At 45.5% G+C, this 21216-nt stretch overlaps 1 protein-coding gene across 1 annotated transcript in view; it reads right to left on the minus strand.

The window, feature by feature from the left end:
* Positions 1-327: 327 nt before the first annotated feature.
* The window catches only part of LOC144178852 (neprilysin-1-like), a 51353-nt gene continuing 30464 nt past the window's right edge, over positions 328-21216 (minus strand). The window contains exons 10-20 of the mRNA XM_077706986.1: positions 20836-20934; positions 15156-15233; positions 14020-14132; positions 11442-11500; positions 11039-11090; positions 6613-6680; positions 4883-5013; positions 3032-3097; positions 1706-1810; positions 1356-1432; positions 328-639 (exon numbers count right to left, since the gene is read on the minus strand). Coding sequence (XP_077563112.1) covers positions 534-639; positions 1356-1432; positions 1706-1810; positions 3032-3097; positions 4883-5013; positions 6613-6680; positions 11039-11090; positions 11442-11500; positions 14020-14132; positions 15156-15233; positions 20836-20934 — 954 coding nt within the window. The 3' untranslated portion in view covers positions 328-533. The remainder of the gene's footprint in view (positions 640-1355; positions 1433-1705; positions 1811-3031; positions 3098-4882; positions 5014-6612; positions 6681-11038; positions 11091-11441; positions 11501-14019; positions 14133-15155; positions 15234-20835; positions 20935-21216) is intronic.

The following is a 21216-nucleotide window of genomic DNA, read 5'->3' on the forward strand; positions in this document are numbered from 1 at the left end:
GTGCGCCCGTGTGTGGGTGCAGCTGTGTGAGGGCGTGCACCGGCGTGCGTGTGCGTGTATGGGCGTGAGTTCTTGTGAGCGATTTAAGTAATGAAAAAACACCGTATTGGTAGAAGTGGGACCGAAACAAATTGTTATATTGCGAAGCGAATAGTTGGAATCGTATTTTAAATAAGGCATAAGAACCAGCGAAGCCGCACGCAGCGAAGCAACTGCGTGCCCCCAAACAAAGGTCCCCGTCTTTTCTTCTCGTCATGGCGTAACATCAAAATAGTGTCTCAAAGGTCGGACTGAGCTCGTATTTGTAGGCATCAGAAACTTTAGCAGTTATCTTGTTAAAAACGCTTTATATGGTTAAAAACACTTTTTTGTTTCAATCCTTGACTCCGGAAAAATATTTCTGTTCTGAATTTAAGTGCAGTGATTAATCATGTTTCCTTTATCCACAAGGAACGCAGTCATGGCAAAGGGTGAAAAATCTCTTCCAGGGTGCCGCCAGCCGTCGCTATCCTTTTTTTTTTTTTTTACTGAAGTCACCATAAAGCGCACGTTTTGCTGCGTTCCAGGTTCATGCGGGAATGGGTTGGGCAGTTAAACTGTTTTGAGAACTCAGCCATGTTCTGCATCGGTATATTGACCCTGAAAAATGAAAACAAAAATGAGGAAGGGTAACAGCAGCTCGAACATCGAGAAAGGTGTCAGTTTTCGGTTTCTGTCATTTGATAATACCGCCAAATATTCAGTCCAAGGGATTATAATTGGGCGGAGCTTTCATGAAAATGCAATAATTGCCGACTGTTGCATAAATACAATAAATGAGTGCGCCACCAGATGTAACACACAAACAAAATTGTTATTACACATTTTGGTGCTCGCATTTTATCTTAGTCCCCAAAACAATTTTTCTGAAAACATGCCCGCAACAACTGCCCAAACTTAGTGCTGGCTGAGACCTGATATATTGGGTCAAAGTGTAGAGCAGAACATATAACGGGGGTTAAAGAAGTGATCCGGAGTGTTCGTTCCAGTCATTAAGACACTTCTGTTATTTCGTGACAATTTTTGTTCTCATGCCGTACGCTCGTAGTCGCTTCATACTTTGTACGCAGCTTGAGCTTCATTTTTTCGCTGAATGAAAAAGAGGACTTGATGACAGCGGTTGCGGGGGACGAAGCTTTAATATACTTTAAGAAGATGATACTTCATGAGCTACCTTCACGTGACAACATGTTTTAGCGTAATAAGAAAAGCTGTATGGCTAATATTATTTTGACGGGTTTGGTTAGATACAAAAACACCGCGTACATTTCCAGACTTCCATTTCACTTTGAAAAGTAATGTAGCCCTCATCTTACCTGTACTCGTTGGGGCTGTGGGCGTCGTACTGGATTGCGTACTTCTTCTCCTCTGGACGCAATACATTGCACCATACCTACAAGCAAACATGGCTTATTAGCAAGTTTCACCAACCCTAACTTCGTGACACATGTTAAAATTTTATCAGCTCATTCTAATCACGCGCGCACAGACTGAGCGCAAGGAAGCGGGTTTGTACTGTGCAGACATCATTATTTGTTTCTTATTCAGCAAAGTTTTCATTAGACACTTCCGTCACGCGATTTATAAATACACGTTAAGCAAGCTTATGCGAGCTGCGAACTCACTCAGATATTGCTGGATTGGATACGTAAGAGAGGATACTCACCATAGCGTTGGATATAAAAAACAGCTGTTCCCCGGATAACTCCTCCAGTCCTTTCAATCGGGTGTCTTCCCCGTCGCATTCCTCTTTTATGATGTTTTTATACGCCTGTCGGACAAAGCATGCGGAAAGACAGGTTTCAATGTAATTGTGAGTTTTGTTTCGTGGCAGTTGATGTTTGCCGTTTAGTGTTAACCACGCCTGATTCTTCATTTTATACATGCAGTTCGTTCTGTTGCGTGAGTAACAAATGGGGTACGTCGGGAAAAATTTGCGCTGTCGATCGGCGAACAGAGAGCGACAGAAGAGCAAAGCACGTCAGAGCGCTTGCGGAAAGGGGTAACCTCAGTCGAGCTGGTGGCGGCACTGAATGTGGTGTCGCTTAGTTCGCGTCACTGCCAACATAATCGTTAGGTGGACTTCAAGTCGTAGAGGTGGCGGACGGGCCTGTCGCGCGTCGTCTCAGTGAGTCCTTCCGCAACAGCTTGTGCCCATTGTAAAATGGCGTGTGTAGCGAGAGGACGGCGAAGATAATGGCATATGAACAATTGGGTGGATTGTTGAGAAACCAGAGCAGTGACATCCGAAAAGGAAAAATTGGATGAACGGGAGCAATGCAAAGCACGTTTAGCATAGTTCACAGATGCGGCTCGACTGAGGCATGTGAGAGGCGCTGATGTGCGGCCTTTCGAAGCCTGAACAAAGCGTGCGCGTAGAGCTCATCCTCAAGTGAGCGAAGCAGAGAGATGCGATGCTAACGACTTCGCAAGGATCTGTCAAGGGTCACACGAATAAATTTGAGTTGTGCTTTTTGTTACGTGTACATTAGAACTAACTTGTAACAGAAGATCTAAATGCTTGAGATTATGTATGTAGTCAGACTTTCATATAGAAAAGCGTTCGCCTTCCGTATGATGTGGTTTTCCTTGAAAAGGCACAGTCTTCAAAGACGCAAGCCCCACCATCATTACTGAATATTGGTTGCGAGACTGGCAAATCGGAAATTCCTCCACCCGCTCGGAAAGAATGAGAATTTTGCGCTGTTCCCAATTAGTATATGAGTGAATCAAGCTGGTACTTTCTTTACAAAATGGTAAATGAAGTAGTAGCAGCAAAGGTTACCAAAACAGACGACTGGGCGAGTTGGTACATTGTCTTGCTTGGTAACAGCGCAAATAAAACAGGACACAAAAGGAAGAAGGAAGGAAGAAGAAGGAAGAGTTGTAAGTCAGCGCTGTGTCCGTTCCTTCTTCCTTTTGTGTCCTGTTTTATTTGCGCTGTTACCAAGCAAGAAAAGCAAAGGTTACATTGAGGGAGGGGAAGACTCACCTTGAAGGCAGCTCGGAGTCCCCCATTGTCAGCTATATTTTCTCCAAGTGTATTATTCCCGTTGAGCTGTGATAAAAGAAAAAAACATCACTATTACTGCCCCAATACGTAACAAAAAAGTACCGAAATAGAGCAATAAGCTGTTTCATAAAGTCTACACGGACGGATCCAAGAGGTTCACCAATATTACACGGACACGTTGGCTTCCACATTAATTTTCCCATAATCAGGATTATGCTGTCCATAAAGGATCTCAATTAATCCTCGTTCTAGTCGAAGGGAATGCAGGTAACTTTACCTGAAGCGAAGAACCAAATCCGTCAGAAAGAAGCTTTACTACACGTAACGTAGATTACTTCAGAACAGGATTGGTGTAAAGAATGTTACTCTGCAATAAATCCGATTGATGTCACCAATAATAAACCAATTTACATGATATGTTTAGGGTACGAAAATGCGTTTGATTCAGTAGACATGTGCACCGCTGCAATAACTGAATCATTGAGTAGTGATGAAAATACTGATGCAAACTAACATGGGGATCTTGGATGATATCTACATGGCCTGCAAGGGCACGATTGTTTTTCCTAAGAAGAGCGAAAAGCTTATTAGTAAAAGCGCCAGACGAGGAGACATCATCGCGCCAAAATGGTTCATAGCCTGTGTGAAATCAATATTTAGAAAGCTTGATAGGGATAAGTAAACGAGACGAGTAACGCTTACTGACATGGAAGACATTTGAAATTTACGGGGGCATCGCCATGTTTGCTGAGTCTTGAGAACACCTACTAAGAATGCTTGGGGACTGTCAAAGACCAATATTAAAATGTCAAAATTAACGTGAAAAAAATTGGCCGCGTATTCCTTTCGTTGCAAATGTCGTCAAAAGACGATACTCTTTGTAGAAATTTGCCAAGGAAATGCCCCCTTTGCTTTCCCGCTCACCTCTCATGCTGTTCCTCTGCTGTCACGCTCATCCCAAGGTAAACACACTAAAGGCTTGCTCAAGGCGATTTGAATTTACCGCGTTCCACTGCTACAGGCCGAGTTCCTCGATGCCAGCACTGCAGTACGGCGGAGACGCGCGTGAATCGAGGCGGTCGACTTTAAGGTTTATAGAACCACGTTGCCGTGCTCCACGTGCGTTCCAGGCAGAACGTGAAACCAAGCTATTTGAACCTTTCGTTGCTGTTGCCGCGTGATTTCTCATATGCCGCCAGGAGGTGGCGCGGGCAACAACAGGCGGCGGTGTTTTGCAGTAGATGTAGATTGTCATTTGCTATCGAAAAACCATGCATCCGTGAATTTTTTCTAAATAAAGAAACACTAAATATCCCTTGTGCATAAATTTTCGGTCCCATATTTGCGTAATGTCTTGTTCATGTTCAGCAAAGTTGACAAGTATGAACCTATAAACAGGGCTTAGACGCTCACATTTGGCTGTGAGTATATAATACTATTGCGCAGTATGCATGTTACTTTGGCCGGGTGGCTGAATCGAGTCACAGACAGACAGACAGACAGGCCAAAATTTCTGGGTTTAAGTAGCCCAAGAAAGACTATCGTCTTTAAAAGGACATGCAGGAAACCTCACCTATAACCTAGGTAATCACATTGTTGAACAGGCTGCTTAATGAGCTCGATATCGTAGCGCGACAAGACGGGGATGCAAGAGAAGACAAGAGGATGTCATGCGCCCGTACTGTGTAAGTGTCATCTTTCGTGTCCCCGTCTTGTCGCGCTTTTAAACTATGTCAAGTATGCGCATTAGCTGGTAGCAAGGACATATAGCAAGCATCGCTGCGACATATTTCTTTTCTTCGTCTTGTTAACGTGTTAAAGGACCGGTACCTTCATTCCAGCTTCCTTGTCATAAATACTTCCATATTGTTCCACAAAGCACTGAGACTTCTCCCGGTATTTTTGTCGACTGTCGTTGCTCCACCACTCCCGTAGCCGACCTTTTGCATCATACTGACTTCCTTCAAGGACAACAAAAATAATGGTCAACATAGAGCGATTGAGCCCTTTACTGAAGAATAGGGAGTTTTAGAATAGGGGTCCCAACGCTCTGGGAGCCCTAGAGTTCCTGTATATCGCGTAGCGCAAGAGTTGCACGTCTGATTGCCACATGCCGCGAGTTCCAGTTTGACAGCAAAGCGCGCTTTCAGTGCTGCACACAAGACCCCGTATTCAGTAAGTTTTGCTCAACTGAGCATCGGCGTTTGCGAAGCGGCGGCAGCGGCGGCCACTCAACTGATAAGCAGCCGACTAGCGTGCGCTAGTTATTGTCCCCGCCGCTCTTCGCCACTCCTCCACTCCTTATCTCCCCCGGCGGCAGCTCGTGCATGCGAGACAGGTGGCTTTCCCGCACGACCTGGAACTCAAGATGGCGGATGGACGCGAAACTCTGCTCCCCTAGGGGAGCTATATACAGGAATTCTAGGGGGCCCCAGGCGCCCTGGGGCGCTGTACTGCGCATGCGCAGAACCCAAACCGTCCTTGGGGCTTTGGGTTTGCGTTTAGCGCGCACGCTATTTTTCCGAAGTAACGGACACCCCACAGCTCGAGCTTGCGTTCTTGCACCTCTCTCGCAGCCAGCGAGACTGTGCATGACATTGGCTGCAGCGAAACCTGCGGCTCGTTTCTCGAGCCACCCGATCAACTACGACGATCGCTGAACTGAATTTGTAGATTCCGCGTCGTCCGCAAGAAGCAGGCAATCTTGAAGCGTTCTCTGTCTGCGGAAACAGTCCGCGCTTAGGCCGGCACCGCCTGCCTGCTCGGCCCACTACGCGGCTCGAGCCGGCGCAGGCCACGGTAGCAACACCTCGTCGCCACTCTTCCAGTGAATCTGACCGCTAAAAAGAAGTTCCGCATGCGAGAAAGTAGGTGTTAGTGTGATGACAAATTGTTCTAGGGATTGTTATCGAAGCTTATTTTAAAAGCGGCGATCAGATATCGGCAGCGATACTAACCCTACGCTGACCGGCCGCGGAGGTTGGGAGGTCCGACCGGCACCGCGGCGCGCGATGCGCCGAGTGGACTAAAGTTGGCGCTACCCTCACGGAAGCATCGAAACGGTTACGGCAGATGTCTTGGTTTACCGATCGCTCACAAAGAAATTATAGCTGAAATAGTGTTCCACATGCGAAAAAGGGGATGGTACTGAATCGAAAAGTTGCGTTACGGATTGTCATTCGCAGTTGCACAAATAGCGGCGATTATATATCCGCCACGATGCTAAGCCTAAAGATCCCATCACCCGAGCTGACCTAAGCAACGCAAGCTGGTTGCGGGCTGTTTGGGGCGCCCCTCTACTAAAACTCGCCGCGCGCGAGCGCCTTGCAGTTGGGTTCCCCTTATTCCTTGGGGGCCCGGAACGCGGGCTTCCCCTATTCTAAAACTGCCTATTATGTTACACAGTTTAGGCGTCTCCGTTCAACTCATCCTTAAATCAAAGCGATCTCCTAATGATTATATACAATTCTATTAATATGCACATGGAGCACATTGAGGACAATAATATTTGCAGAGAAAATTGCACAACCCGAGTGATAAGTAATGAATAAATTGTCTACCTTCGTCGTCAAAGCCGTGCGTAAGCTCGTGTCCAGCCACGGTTCCGATGGCTCCCATGTTAATAGACCTGCACAAACGGACACCGCAACATGTTTCTTGCATTATTGTTTTTCGGGGATCTATCAATACACTAATCTGCACCATAAACTTGGTAGAGGGAAGTCGGTTAAACGGAACAACGGCTTCAAGGGAACAAGCGCCTTGCAGTTGGGTGGTTTTGTATTAAGGCAATGTAAACAAAATTCTCGTTAATCGGAACTCAAATTTTTCCACCACCCCGTAAACGGAACCAAAAACAAACTTGAAACCACGGATAGGTGAACAAACACAGCGTTGGCAAGGTAGCATCAAGCCTCGATTTCAGCATAGAGATTCATACTGATATATTGGCCGCGAGGGCTACTGCAGGGGATGCTGGTAGGCTTGGACGAATAGTGAAATTTTGGTTCGAATGGAATTCGACGCGAATAGGGATTTTTCTCGAATAATTTCGGACCGAATCGTTCAAATATAATTACTACTTTTTCTAACATGCCTTGGAAAACGATAATCCTCTATTGCAAAAATGCACGTACTTACAGTAACTGATACTCGTACAATCAGTTTCATGAGTCTCAACTGTCTTCACGCACATTTATTTTTATGAACACTTGGGGAACGTAACATCAAATGTTCACGTTATGAAAATAATAGGAGCACTGCAAATGTTGTACATCTCGTGTCAACAGCTGACTGCACAGTTACAGATTCTCGTGAAGGAAAACAAGCTGCTCGACATGCTCTGTGAGCAGCAGCTCGTGCCAGTTGCTGACTACACTGCCTGCACTTGAGAACAGTCTCTCACTTCTTGTCTGAGTGGCTGGTATGGAGAGGTACTTTTCGGCTACTACAGCCAGGGCGTGGTACAATTGGCTCACATGACCATTCCACCATTCCAATGGGTTCTTTGTTCGAGGCAGCAGCGGTGAACTCAGGCAGTCAGCCGCTTGCCCAGCGACATGTCCATTGTCAGGTTTTTGGCATGGGATGCATCTCAATTCAGAAAAAAATAGTCCACACCGTGCTGGTCGCACCTATTGCTGATCCTGGCATGAAGGCACGTCCTTGATCTTATTCCTGCTGTGATGGCGAAAGCTTTTCTACAGGAGACACACGCAAGGTTTTTGCAAACTTTTTTCCAGCTTCCGTGGTGCAGCAGATGCTCTTGAAGCGTGGATCAATCAGCATGGAAAGTGCTGGCACTTTGGCCATCTTGATGTCGTGAAATTGTGTCAAAAGACTGCTCAAGAGACTGGAAGCAAAAAAAATGCGTCTTTGTCTGCTGTCTGGTCCAGATACGCGCTCCTCAAGCATCACACGTGTGCAGTGCAGGAGTGGAATAACTTATGAAAGAGTTGGATAGTGGTCTGCAGAAAGCTCGGCAGTAGCCTGCTCTTAGGGCTGAAGCACTCTGACCACTGCGTTCAGCTTGCACTCTTGTGCGCTCAGTTTTTCCACCGAGTCGGACTCCGACAGCTCTACAGAAATAGGAGCCCAAAGTTTTAGCAGCCTTGCCAACATTGCATGTTCCCTGTTCCAGTGCGTTACGACATCCTGGATAATTTCAAGAGCCGGCATGAGCATGTCATTCTCTTTTTCCAGGAGCCTGCCTCGTGTTCACGCGCATTTCTTTTAGTGTCCCATGATGGATCTTGATTTCACCCAGAGTAGGGCAAAAGTTGAGACTTCCTTTTTTGTATGACTAATGCAGAGTTTCAGTGTGTGTCCAAAACACTGCAGTCCCTTCCACGATGACCTGGTGACTGCCGAAACACAGTTTCTTCCATTGCCCGTAACAACAAAGGTAGGGATGTCTTCGGGAAGGTCCCACTCCTTTGCGACCACTTGAAGAAGGCAAAGGATATTGTCTGCCGTGTGACATTATGGCATTGCTTTGCATGTCAAGGCCAACGCATGCTGCACAAAGTTACGATCCAGCATGTGAACAGCCACGTCCACGTAGCTGTCGCCCGCTCGCGACGTCCACGCTTCCGTTGTAAGCGTATAGTCTTCGACCCCCCGGAGAGAAAATTTCCCGCAAGACCTCCTTCAACTCGTTCACATTCGTCGCATATAATTCTGGAATAATCGCACTCGAAAACGTAATTCTAGAAGGAATGATGTAGTCGGGCATTGCGCAGTTGATCATATCTACGAAGCTTTTTGCTTCAACCACACGTACGGCTGAAGGTCGTGGGCAATAAAAGTGGCGATTTTTCGTGTCATCTCTTTCGCACTTAGGGACGTCAGGTGGAGCTTTGGCTTGAAAATGGATGCAACCGAAACCAGCGACGAGCTTTCTTTTGCGGCGCTCCGCTTTAAGGCCACCATTACTTTACGCTGGTGGTCGGATAAGTAAGCCTTGTACTTGCAAGGGTGCCGCTTCAGGTGGGGCATTAGCGTTGTAGTAGTTCCGGTCGGGGTCTTCAAAACGGACTGGCAGTATGCGCACCGCGCTGTGCCGCCACAGGGAAGCTTAGAGTAGTATTTCCATATTGGATTTGCGGACGTCGAGCGTGAATCATCTTCCGACGCGCCAAATGACGTTGACCCCATTTTGGAAATATAGAGTTGTGCTGAATGGATTGGATTGGCTTCTGTCTCCCACCTTTGAGCAATACATCCTGGCGATGGCCATAGGCTGACAGCATGTACACGAGAATGGCTGGCTGCGTGCCGCTAAGTTTACACCACTTGCCGTCCGTGCCGACGTTTCGAAGTGCGGGCTAGCGTATTCGGTGACGCCGAATAATTCCAAATTTTCGAATGCTTGAATTCGATTCGAAGCGAATTCGAATAATAAAATATTCTATCGAATATTCGAATGTTTCGAATATTCGCCCATGATTAGATAATGACACTGCGATCGTTTTGACATCTCTCATAGGATCCACCTTTCAAACTTCATTCAATACGCGCTTTCTAAATGTATTTTCGCGTAATTCTGGGCGTTAAAGATGATTGACGGTGTGTAAAGCGTCATTTCACTACCTGGGGACTTTATGAACTTGTCGACCGGGGTAGGCTGCCCACAATCTACTTTAGCAAAGTTAACGTTGATGTTTGAGCGATTTGGTGTTCCATATTCTTGAATTCTCTTATATGCCAGACGTCACATCAATAAACATTAGTTGCAAGTCCGCGCCAGCGTTCCACGCTCTCCTTATCGTCGTTGTCTTGTTTACGCTCTGAATTTAAGGATAAGGTGCATGCGGAAGTCTATGCGGAAGAATAAGGTGTATCGGCGGCTGTTTCCTTTTTTTTTTTTTTTTTGAAGACGGCAAACAGCACACCGGCATGGCGTGCTTGCATATGCGGTGTGCGTGCAGTCGTGTTCGACTGAGAGGAAGCCTTAGAGCCCTTATTAGAGCATATAGGCAATTACTGTCTTTGATGCTCGGGTGACGCCTGCACAATCGGCAGCCCAAATGCTGAAGTGTTTCTTTCAATGACCAAAAAAAAATCCGACTGTTCCTGCGGATCTTGTCGAATAAGTGCGGAGCTATTAAAAGAAAAAACGGGTGCGAGAGCTAGCAAAAGCCAACAGATAGTGGTTTCTGGCTGGCCGCTAAATCGCATTTCCCCCGGTATTTTACAGAGGAATGATGAGAAAGAGGACTTTTCACACACTTTCAACATTTAGCAGTAGTTGGCGCCATTGGTGGGCTGTGACCCTTATTACCTAGATTTCGCATCCTACAATGTTGAACCTATTCTATTAGTTAACAAAACTCCTAACAAACAAAGAATTTACTCCCGGTCCCCTAAATCTCCGTGTAGCGACAGTCCACTGTATTGCCAAACTCCTATCGTTATCTGTACTGCTTTACGAGCGAAAACATTACTGGGCTGTGCCTTTTGATGATCTGAAATATATTCGACAGGCAACCCTAACCGGCCGATCTATAGAAGCTGATAACTAGCGTTGAACGGTGACTAAATGTGCGCTGCGTTGAAGAGGCGCTGTCTTATAATCAGGGTAAACAAGACATAAACACACCGGGTCCAATGTAATTATCTGGCACAGGATGTAATCTTTCAGTGCTTGCCACCAGCAGCTGCGTTTCGAGAAAGCTTTGTGATAAACACCCTTGCCCATATCTCGACTGATGCAAAATTATACGTATTTAACTCTTGCGTTTGAGAATTGGTTATATTAGTCATCGCAGCATTAATGCCTGTTGTTGAGCAGTTTGACAAAAATAGATTTTTTTGCACCCAAAATACGAAATATTTAAATCACACAAAAAACTACCGACCATTATGTCTTTTGCGCTACATAGGTGCGTTGGAACTGTAAATTATCGAATACCGTAGGTTCTGCCTGTGCAATAAAAATGTATGCAAAATACTCTAAATACGCCAACATCCTTCTTTTAGGCTTACCGGGGCAGACCGTACTGGTAGAAAACACCCTGAAGGATTCCTGCGGGGAACTCTGAAAAAAAGTTTGAAATTATAATATTTTTGGCAGCAACGATAACAAAAGTTCTCAGGAAAAATATAGGGATCTAAAAATGCCGCACAATCTGTGTTGGCAGGTACCAGGGTACAAGCGCCTGTGCATGTATCAAATAAATAGCGCTGCGTAGGTGCCCAAATAACAGAAAATGATGTAACAAATTGACGAAACGCTAAAATTGTCGTACTTTCCAAGTTTCAGTTTAAACTCACTGTTCGAACTCAACTTATCCAAAATTTGCCTCCGTGCCAGCATACGTGACGTAAGCTACTCCTACCGAGTATTCTGGGCGAAAAAAAATGCCTTAAAGGACGTGCAGTTTCTTACCCATTTCATTTCCGCTTGGATTGTAGAAAGCATTGACCACGGCTGGGCCAAGCATCCAACTATATGCACAAATACAGACAGGGAAAGCAGTTAATTTACGGGAACATGCTGGAAGAACACTTCCTTTTCCTGCTGGGGGTAATCGGGTGCAATTTTGGGTCAACTTTGTGTGCTCCAGAAGGACCCTAAGTCCGTCGTACATAATGAGCGTTCAGTCTGCAGTTCTGGCAGTACATCCATGGGTGCTCTCTAGTGCATTCTAGATCATAGTATTCTAAGACCTTACCTCTCAGAGAAATTCTTTCTTACAGATTAAGAAGTTTGCAGCAAACGTGTTTCCCGTTTGCAAATAAATGCGTGAAGTGCGCGTTTCTTGTTTCCGATCTGAATTCAGGCTAACCACGCGGGGACTAAGGGAGAAACCTTGGTAATTTGTTAATAGAGTCCACCCCCGATATTATAGAACTTCGTAATTTCAAATCATGAGTTGACCGCTTTGATCGCTTCTATTATGAAGGTTTTCTTCCCCTGTATTATTTCCTACGTTTTTGCAACCAACTACAGTAAAGCCTAAATTTGGGCGCTGTAGCTATACAATCAATCAATCAATCAATCAATCAATCAATCAATCAATCAATCAATCAATCAATCAATCAATCAATCAATCAATCAATCAATCAATCAATCAATCAATCAATCAATCAATCAATCAATCAATCAATCAATCAATCAATCAATCAACCAAACAAAAACAAGCAGTCAATGAATCAAACAAAGAAGGAAATAAAGAGAACAAATAAATAAGTAAATATACCCGATACGAATAGGTGTGAACACTTTCCTTGAATTAACGTAAGTCCAAAAATAATTTCTTACTCCTAATTTATAATTAAATTGAAATTCTTTGCGACATGATTCAAGCCTAAAAATTGGCCGCGTATCTGCTCCTTTCGTTGCAAATGTCGTCAAAAGACGATAGTCTTTATCGACTTTTGCCAAGTAAATGCCTCCCTTCGCTTTACCGCTCACCTCTCATGTTGTTTCTCTTGCGTCGCGCTCCTCCTAAGGTAAAGACACCAAAGGTTTGCTTAAATCATTTTAAATTTCCCGCGTTCCACTGCTCCAAACCGGGTGTCTCGATGCGAACGCTGCCGTACGGCGAAGACGCGCGTTAATCGAGGCACCCTACTTCAACGTTTATAGAACCGCGTTTCCCTACTCCACGTGCGTTGCAAGCAGAACGTGGAAACTATCTAGTGGAACCTTGCGTAACTGTTGCCGGTTGATTTCTTAAAATGGCGCCAGAAGCTATAGTGGCGCTGGCGTCAGCAGGCGACGGCGGAGTGAATTCTTTTTCTGCAGTTGATGAAGTATTTAATTTCGCAAAAGTCAAGCATGTTTGAATTTTTATAAAGGAACACTGAAAATATCCCTTCTGTATTGATTTGTTGTCTCATATTTGCGTAATCACTTGTTCTTCTTCAACAATGTTGACAAGTATGAACCTTACACCGGGCATAGACGGGTAGATTTAGCTGTGACTATATAAGACTATTGCGCAGGCATTGTTTTGCTTTGGCCGGGTGGCTGAATCGAGTCACAGACAGACAGACGGACAGACAGACATACAGACACACAGACATACAGACAGACCAAAATTTCTGGGTTTAAGTAGCCCAAGAAAGACTATCGTCTTTAATATCCGGCTCTTCTTGGGGACAAAAAGCTATGGATAGTTGAATAGTTCCGTGGCTCAGTATATAGAATAAGCTGATGTAGAGTACCTATTATTGGCTACGTCGATGTCTCTTCCTGTTCACTTTATTTTACAGCGACGCTGTCTATTTGTATGATGCAGCAGATTATCTCCAACAGAGCGATGTACGCGAGAGTATCCCGTGAGCGTAGCGCCACCTTTCGTAGCGCCAAAACTGAGCGCCACAGCTTCAGCGTATGAAAATATTCATAACGGAATAAAAATATACCCTAGGGCCTTTGTATTTTGTCATAAGACGGCTTATAATGCCATTAAAATATATCTTCCCAGCAGTGAACCTGTGTTTACAGGTGAAGCCGACCTTAAAAAGTGGGTGTTACTTTGGTCTTGGTAAGCTTTCCTTTCCAGATTGTGTGTTGCACATTGAAATGTGGTCATTTACGGATGGAGCATGAATAAAGAAACCGGCTCTAACACTTCTATTTGCGAAAGTACCCGGGAAAAAATTAAATAACAACTACTCCCTAAATTGAATCGACAGTTAAGCTGAGTTTCATTTACTTAACGTAATACGTTAACCGTGCAATAGTAAAGGTTACAGAATTACGGTATGCTGGTAATACATGGTCGTCGACGAAAGGGGTATGGGTGCAGAGAACGGCTATAAATATTGTTTTACCAAAACTACCCGGAAAAAAATTACATTACAATTAGCGGCTAAAATGCATCTAACGCTACTTGCCAGATTCGCTGGTCATTCTTCTTCACAGAGTGGGAGGGCACTAAATTTTTGTGCATAGTTGTCAACCTAATGTTTCTAGCCCACTAAGTAAGTTTCTGAATAAATTGTTTGCCACTTACATTTTTTCCGCGTCGAAAGTCTCCCTGAGCTTCCCTAGCTTCGTTTTCCGGTTATTATCCTTTATGCTTCGCCAAATTGACAGGAACGGAGTACTGCTGTTTAATCTGGGGATCTGCAAAATTAGCTGCACTTTTAATTTTTTTTACCATGAAGATGCCATCTGGGTGCAAGCAATTCAGAATGAATGAATTAAGTACATGTGTCAGACTGATTGTTCCGTATAACTTGATGGATACTAATTTTAAAGCTCCATACACGTCACTGGAGCAGTCACAACACATCACTACGTAGATTTAAAAAGGCGCTCCGGCAGCGATTCTTACGTCACAGAAACGAAGGTCACACCACAGAAACAGAGTAAATTCAAATGAAGTTGCAATATCACATATCTATAGACACAAAATACAAAAATTACAAGCGCAGCGGCCTCAACGTGTTGCCAAACTTTCGGCAAAGAAGCTTTCCTTCGTCTATGTATATATATATATAATATATATATTGTTTGTGTGTTCGTGTGAGTGTGTGTGGGTGTCGGTATGGGTGTGTATATGTTTACATTTATATTTATATAGGGTAAGTAAAGGCCATTTAACAAATGAATTTTACTAATGTTTCAGACACTTCCTGGTTCAGTCCTCTCCCGAAACATTTGCGAATTTCATTCGTTAAATGTTTCTCCAGTCGATTTTTTGCTCCAGAACTTCCTTATTACATCCCCCCAGCGTGTTATTGGTTTTCCCCTTCTTTAAGACCCGTCTCTCGGTATCCCTGTGTCACCCTGGTAGTCCTCCATTTGTCAGTTCTTCTCATTGAAGAGCTAGTCCAAGTCCATTTCTTTTTCTTTATCTGAACTATAATATCGGGTATTCGCTTTTGTTCCCTCATCCAGGAAGCTGGTTTGCCGTCCCTAAGTGTTACTCATCATTATTCGTTGCAATGGCCCGTTGAGCCGACCTAATTTATCTTTCCAATTGTTTAGTGAGGCGCCAAGCTTCAGCTCAAATACTTTATGCAAATTTTACTTACCTTATTTAATTATTTACAAATACTGCTGTCCCATAACTGGGACACTGCAGGAGAGGGCGCAGAAAAATCAAACAAAAACACAAAGTGGGGCCGAATGAGGTGTACTTACATATTTGACGAACTCGTCAAGACACGTTGAGTTCAGTATACACTCTGGATACCCGATTTTTGTGTGCATTTCCTGCAACTAAAGAAAGAAATATCCTTCAAGATCTTAAGTTGATCGAGGATGTTTCTAGCTAATTCAGTTCAGCAATTTGACTTTAATTCCCACTAAAACAAGTTTCGATAACTTTGTTTTGAGCGTCTTAAAAATTTACCATCCCTCCATCAAAAAAAAGTTGAGATAAATTTAGAAGCCAGAAGTGCGTCGAACATTCGCTGAAAGTGTGTCAAATCGATCATCAAACTGTAAAAAACCCAAATAGCAAACGAAGAACTAACTCGTGCCACGATTTTTTGCTCACTAAGTAAACGCATCGGCGAAAGATTTAAATGTATACCGATACGTGGTTGATAAGGTAGAGGTATACTGTCGAACTATGTCGTATGAGGAACCCTTCTTTTTACACCATTTTTATTTCAGCGGGGTGAAAAAATGGAATCCCGATTCCACGAACTGGCCGTTTCTCCAGGGATTTTATCAGAGTTTTTAGGTCTACCAACCTCTCCATGGAGAAATGATTTAATTTTCTGACAGGGCGCCATAGGTCCCACTAAGAAAGCTTTCGCTTTATCAAGTCTTGCTAGTGAGAATAGAAGAGCATGAAGCGAATGAGGCAGGTACAGAAGCATATGAAAAAAGTTCAGGCTTGATTCCGCCGAGTATACAGGCTGGCGGAACAGGTTTGACATTGCTCGGAACTGGTTCAAGAGGTTCAGGTCGACTCGAGCGGACCCAATATTTCTTCTTCAGCTTCAAGGCCTTTGAGGCGGAAATTGTAGTTGGTGCCTTTCACGACTAATTACGTGCCCATCACCTGTTCCTTGTTTATGCGTGCAGCGTTGGGCGGGGGGGAGGGCGGGGTAAAAAGAGGGCTGGTGAGCATGCGCATCTATAGGGTTCATGTCTCCATTGATGACATGTCAGTTGGACTGGCAGGAAATGTAAACGCGGACGGGGAACGGCACAATGTGATCCGTCATGTGTCCTCAGTGGTCGAGCGGATTGGCTTGGGGTGGTACACTGATAGTAAAATGGCTATTCCGCAATGAGAAGTAGACAGCTCCATGTTTGCCAGCTAGAATAAAGCTCGGGTCCTCTCCGTTCAGCGAATTGGCTAGGGAGCATGCTCAATCCCACGTTACAAGGTTGTTTTCTTTTGTGCGCTCCGTGGACTGCCTTGAGCTTCGCAGGCCATCCTTCTTCAAAGAGTGCTAAGGCACTGATTGTTTCCTCTTATTTGCTACTTCCTTGAAGTGTTCACACTTCGGGCATCCGGGTTTTATGGGCTGCAGAAACATTGAGACTTGAAAGAAATATGCCTCGGATCATGTTGCCAAAAGACGAAGATTTGGAAAAATTACCCCACCTTCCCGCGAGGGGAACCCTGTGGAGATGCGACGCATCTTGAGGGTTCCCTTGATGTTTCCGTTGGGTTGATTCTCTAATTGCATGAAACGTGTGAGGAACGCATATGATGTATTCTTTATTTCTTTGGCCGGTGCTGGAACGACCCCGACTATGACGCAACACAACCCAACACAATCCACTTTAATCCAATCCAATCCAAATCCAATCCAATCCAATGCCCCTCGCGAGAGTGTTCGCTATCGGAGAGGAGAGGGGGTGAGCGGCGGAGAGCGCAGCTCGCGCGGCGAGGAGAATGGGGGAGGGGTGTGGACGGACAACAACAACGCCGTATGGAGGGACAAGGCGAGTGAATGAGATGCAGTCGCATCTAAAAAGACAAACAGCAAGACCCATGGGACTTCCCCAACTGGATATGCGCTGGAGGATAGCCGCACGAGAGAGAAAGAAGACAGGGGTGTGAAGCTGCCGGTAGACTAGTAGTGGGACGGCTGGGGCCGCAAGCTGGCCTGTCAGTCAAGACCCCAGTGCCAGCTAGGACGACCATTTGGGGACACGGCACGACAAGCTGAACATCTCGCTCGGCGTTCCGATGAGGGCGTGACCCGCGGTTCGAGTTCCCCTGCACCCTGTTGCCCTCTCAGCTCCGAGGCCAGCAGCTAGGGTCCGCATTGTTCTAAAAGAAGTAGCTCTGCCTCTCTCGTGCCCCAGAATCATCATCATGAGTTCACAGGATTAAAGGAATCATCAGGAGGGGTCTCGGCGTCACTTCCCTTTCTCTACATATTTTTGGTGCGTGAAACCCGGGAGAAGGGACCTCGAGAGGCGAGCCACACTGAGCGGATTTCGCTTCTCTTTGGCCGCCATCTCACCTCTCGGGAGCCAGAATGAAGCCGTAGATAGAAAACGCGGATTCGAGGAACATCGGAGCAGCCTAAGAAGAAGAAGATGGAACAAGCCGAGCCTTAGGAGATATCTGCACGATGCAAGACATGATTATCCTATGCGGAGCCGATACTGACGCGGAGACGATGCCGACTAGTGCCCTCTGAGCCCGGTCGCCAGCCCTTACGGAATTTGCGACGCTGGACAGGACTATGAAGGCCCCACTTGAAAGGCGGCGCATCGTCCGTCAAGGTATCACGTCCATCATCGGCAAGATTAAAGACCTCCTCCCAATCGAAACACCATCAATGAGTGAGTTGGAGGAACTTCTTCTTAATTTGGTTGAATATCGTGACAAACTGAAAGTGATTAACCGAGACGCTCAAGACACCATGGACATCGAGGAATTAGAGGCCGAGGTTGAAGATGCGCTAAAGTCGGAAGAATTAGTTTGTATGGCAAAGGCAAGTGCGGAGTTAAAAATGTTCGACGCACAGAGAGCCCGACAAAACCTAATTGCTTCCTACAGAGGTCGAACCTACGAATTACTGAAGGACCACCGACAAAATACGGAAGAATACTTTAGAAAGAGCGATACTTCAGACACGAATTAGAGTACTGGAGCAGTGAATTGCAAGGCCCAAGTTACGACAAAAGCAAACGTGAATTGTCAAGGTGCAGCAACACTGACAACCGCAAATTTCTTGCATAATGGAGGAGAGACTAAATCCAACGACATTACCGCTGGGAATAAGGTATCAGATCAATGGGTGCTTATTTCTTCTACGGATGGACAAGCGCAAGCGAATTACACAAGCAATGACTCTACCATAGACAACCTGCCGTCACATGCAACACCCAAGGAGCCTTATCGTCTTCCAGCACCTCAAGTGACCACCGAAGAAATGTGCAAGAGTAGAGACCCCAGGGTGATTTCGAACAATTCGCCGCTCGAAGACGGAGAGAAATGTTTGTTATGGCGCGACCTTCTTTGTCCTCCAGAGTTAATACGTATGGTTCCGAAGAAAAAGGTGCGCAAGACTAGCAAAGCAAAAACTGCCAAGAGGAAACATGCGAAGATGGAGGAGCAGGAAGCTGTTTTAAATCTCAATTCCACCCCAATGCAAAAGTATGGGCGTCGCAAGCTAAATGTTGCGGATGGGGAGAATACCCGTGGGCACCGGCAGCTTTCAGCGAAAGGGCTTAGAGTCCCCCGCGAGCGAAGACACAGAGATGAGTTAGCCACCAGGACGCGCCTCATTTTCTGTGAAATAAAGCATACGTCCACTGCGTTCCACGTTCATCCGGCTGCCACAAAGAAAAATGACGTAGGGCGGAAACAGCAAGTAATGCATGCAACCAAGACCGGGAAAACAAGCTCAACTGGTCTCCCCCCAACACTGCTTCTAGGGACCGCAGAAGTTCGGTTCATGAACCCACCAACCCCAAGGCATAGTTATCATCGATGGAGATGGAAGCCACACGATGTCGAACTCATTTGGCTCGCATGGACTTGAAAGGATCTTTCCACGGACTAAACTATTCAAACGTGGACCATGCTCGTTCATTGTTGCGCGGGGGAGGATGTTGTAAAAGAAGTAGCTCTGCCTCTCTCGTGTCCCATAACCATCATCATGAGTTCACAGGAGAAAAGGAATCATCAGGAGGGGTCTCGGTGGCTCGTCCCTTTGTTTACACGCGTCATTCCCGCTGTCGAGAGCGGCGACGAGACCGCGAAAAGGACAGCGAAGGAACTCTTCGCCGACTGTCCCCGGCCGCACCGCAAGTCCCTTATAGGACGTTGGATTTTGTTCGTGGCCTGATACGTCCATGCCTGTCTTCGTGGTGTTACCATAAACTCGCCTGCGTGGACTCATGCCCGACTCCCTGTCTGTAATACTGTAAAGGAAACCTAACGTGGCGCACCTCTTCACAATGCAATAAACGTGATTGAATCATGTTACTACATTATTAATGACTCTTGAAACAATCAGCTGCCTCATATGAAAGACGCACTGAAACGTGCATTATATTAAACCCGTGTGCTGACACGGCCTCATTTAAAGTGTGGTTATCTTTATGGAGTTTTTGTTCTCAACCTTGGTCACATTGATTGACCCGCTTAGAGTACGAGTATAGGTTAGAGTGACGCTGCGGCGGGAACAACGAAATTGCTTTTCAGGACTGGGTACTACGCCGACGTTCTACGCCTGTTTTCGGCTATTTCTCTGTTTTTAATGACCCTGTAGACACTGCTCTGACAAAACGTAGTTGCCTTATCGTGTAATAAGCGATAATTCTATGATAGGTCCTGCCTGCATAGAGATCTCCCACGGCAATTACCACTTCTTCCAGTATCCACCATTGAAAAACTGCTGGTGGAAAAGGAGAACCTTCCCCGCGCCACACGCGCGCTCTATTTCCACGGTGTGGAACTGACCTCCAGAGTAGGATCTTTCGTTTTGAAGAGGTCCTGCTGTAGAATCTTCTATTTGGGGTAGCGTTATCCCAGCAGTTACACACGCTTGACCAGCTCGCTATCACGGGCCGTTTGCGGACACCTCCCCTTCTGTGTGCTTCCCGCGCCAGATGCTGACGTTGAACACCGGTTGTGTTCCTGCGCAAGTTCTTAAACTGGCCTTATTAGCTTCCAGAACGAGCTATTTTAGCTTAAGTTTAATGCATATTCAGTTTATAGCAGTAAAGATGGTCGGGTGAACAATTAAAGTTACGAACGAACACGTAAACATCGAAGCATTTAGTTCGCCACTTTACCGGCTGACAGAGCCGTTGGACGCGTGGGGCTTGTATGACACAACACTGACCAACTGACATAAGTGGCATGGTCACTTACGAGAACAAGTTTTCATACTCATAGCTGAAATTTTAGGAAACGATTAGTATTAACTACAATAAAAATACAGCAGGTATAGAAGTCCGGCAAGACGTCAAGTGCGAACACTGGCAATTCACACGTATTGCAGCGCCATCTGTGAAAGGGGGCCAGAAATGAGAACCAAATAGCTGTCTGTGAAATGGTAGCAGCCATGGTCAGCAGACGATCTTTAGTTTTAAGGTCCTGCTCTGGATACGTCGTTATCGACGTCAAGAAAACACGATTTAGCTGGAGAATCGAAACATTGGATTAAAGTTTTGAATTTCGCAGTGAATAAAGCATCCTTTGCTGCCGGACAAGCGCTGAGGGCCATATAAAACTAAATCTTTAGAATAAAACGAATTTGTATTTTGTCTGCATGGCCCCTTTGAAGAGGGGAGACTGCAGTGCCCTCCGGTGACCTTTCATGTAGCCTAGACAGCACGGCTGTAGAAAACAGAAATGCACGTAGGCGTCATACTGGGTTTTCTTTCGTACCTTTAAGTTTGCTTCATATCTTGTGTCGGCGTCCATCCAGGTACTCTTTTGGAGAGTGTCGTTGAAAGCGTTTTTAAGTGCATCAATGATACCTTCGACCTGAAAAGCAGTTTAGAGTTTTCCAACCAATGCACTGCTTGCTCACTAGCCGTGATGCGGGAATGAGAGGGAATGATGCGGGAAACGGATAGAAAATCTGGCTAAGAGAATGAAAATTGAAATAAGAGCTATATCCAGCAGACGTCTCAAAGTGTGCTGCAGGTGCATGGGTTAAAGCAACAGTCAAGGTCACGTCCCTCGGCTGTTCTCCGTAGTGACAAATAGAAACCGTAATACCAGGAACGGCATTTGACGCACTCAAGATGAGCACTTAGAAAAGCT

The sequence above is a fragment of the Haemaphysalis longicornis genome, unplaced genomic scaffold (genome assembly GCF_048455015.1).
Source record: "Haemaphysalis longicornis isolate Haplotype H1 unplaced genomic scaffold, Haemaphysalis longicornis Haplotype H1 scaffold_4, whole genome shotgun sequence".
In the NCBI taxonomy this organism is placed as follows: domain Eukaryota; kingdom Metazoa; phylum Arthropoda; class Arachnida; order Ixodida; family Ixodidae; genus Haemaphysalis; species Haemaphysalis longicornis.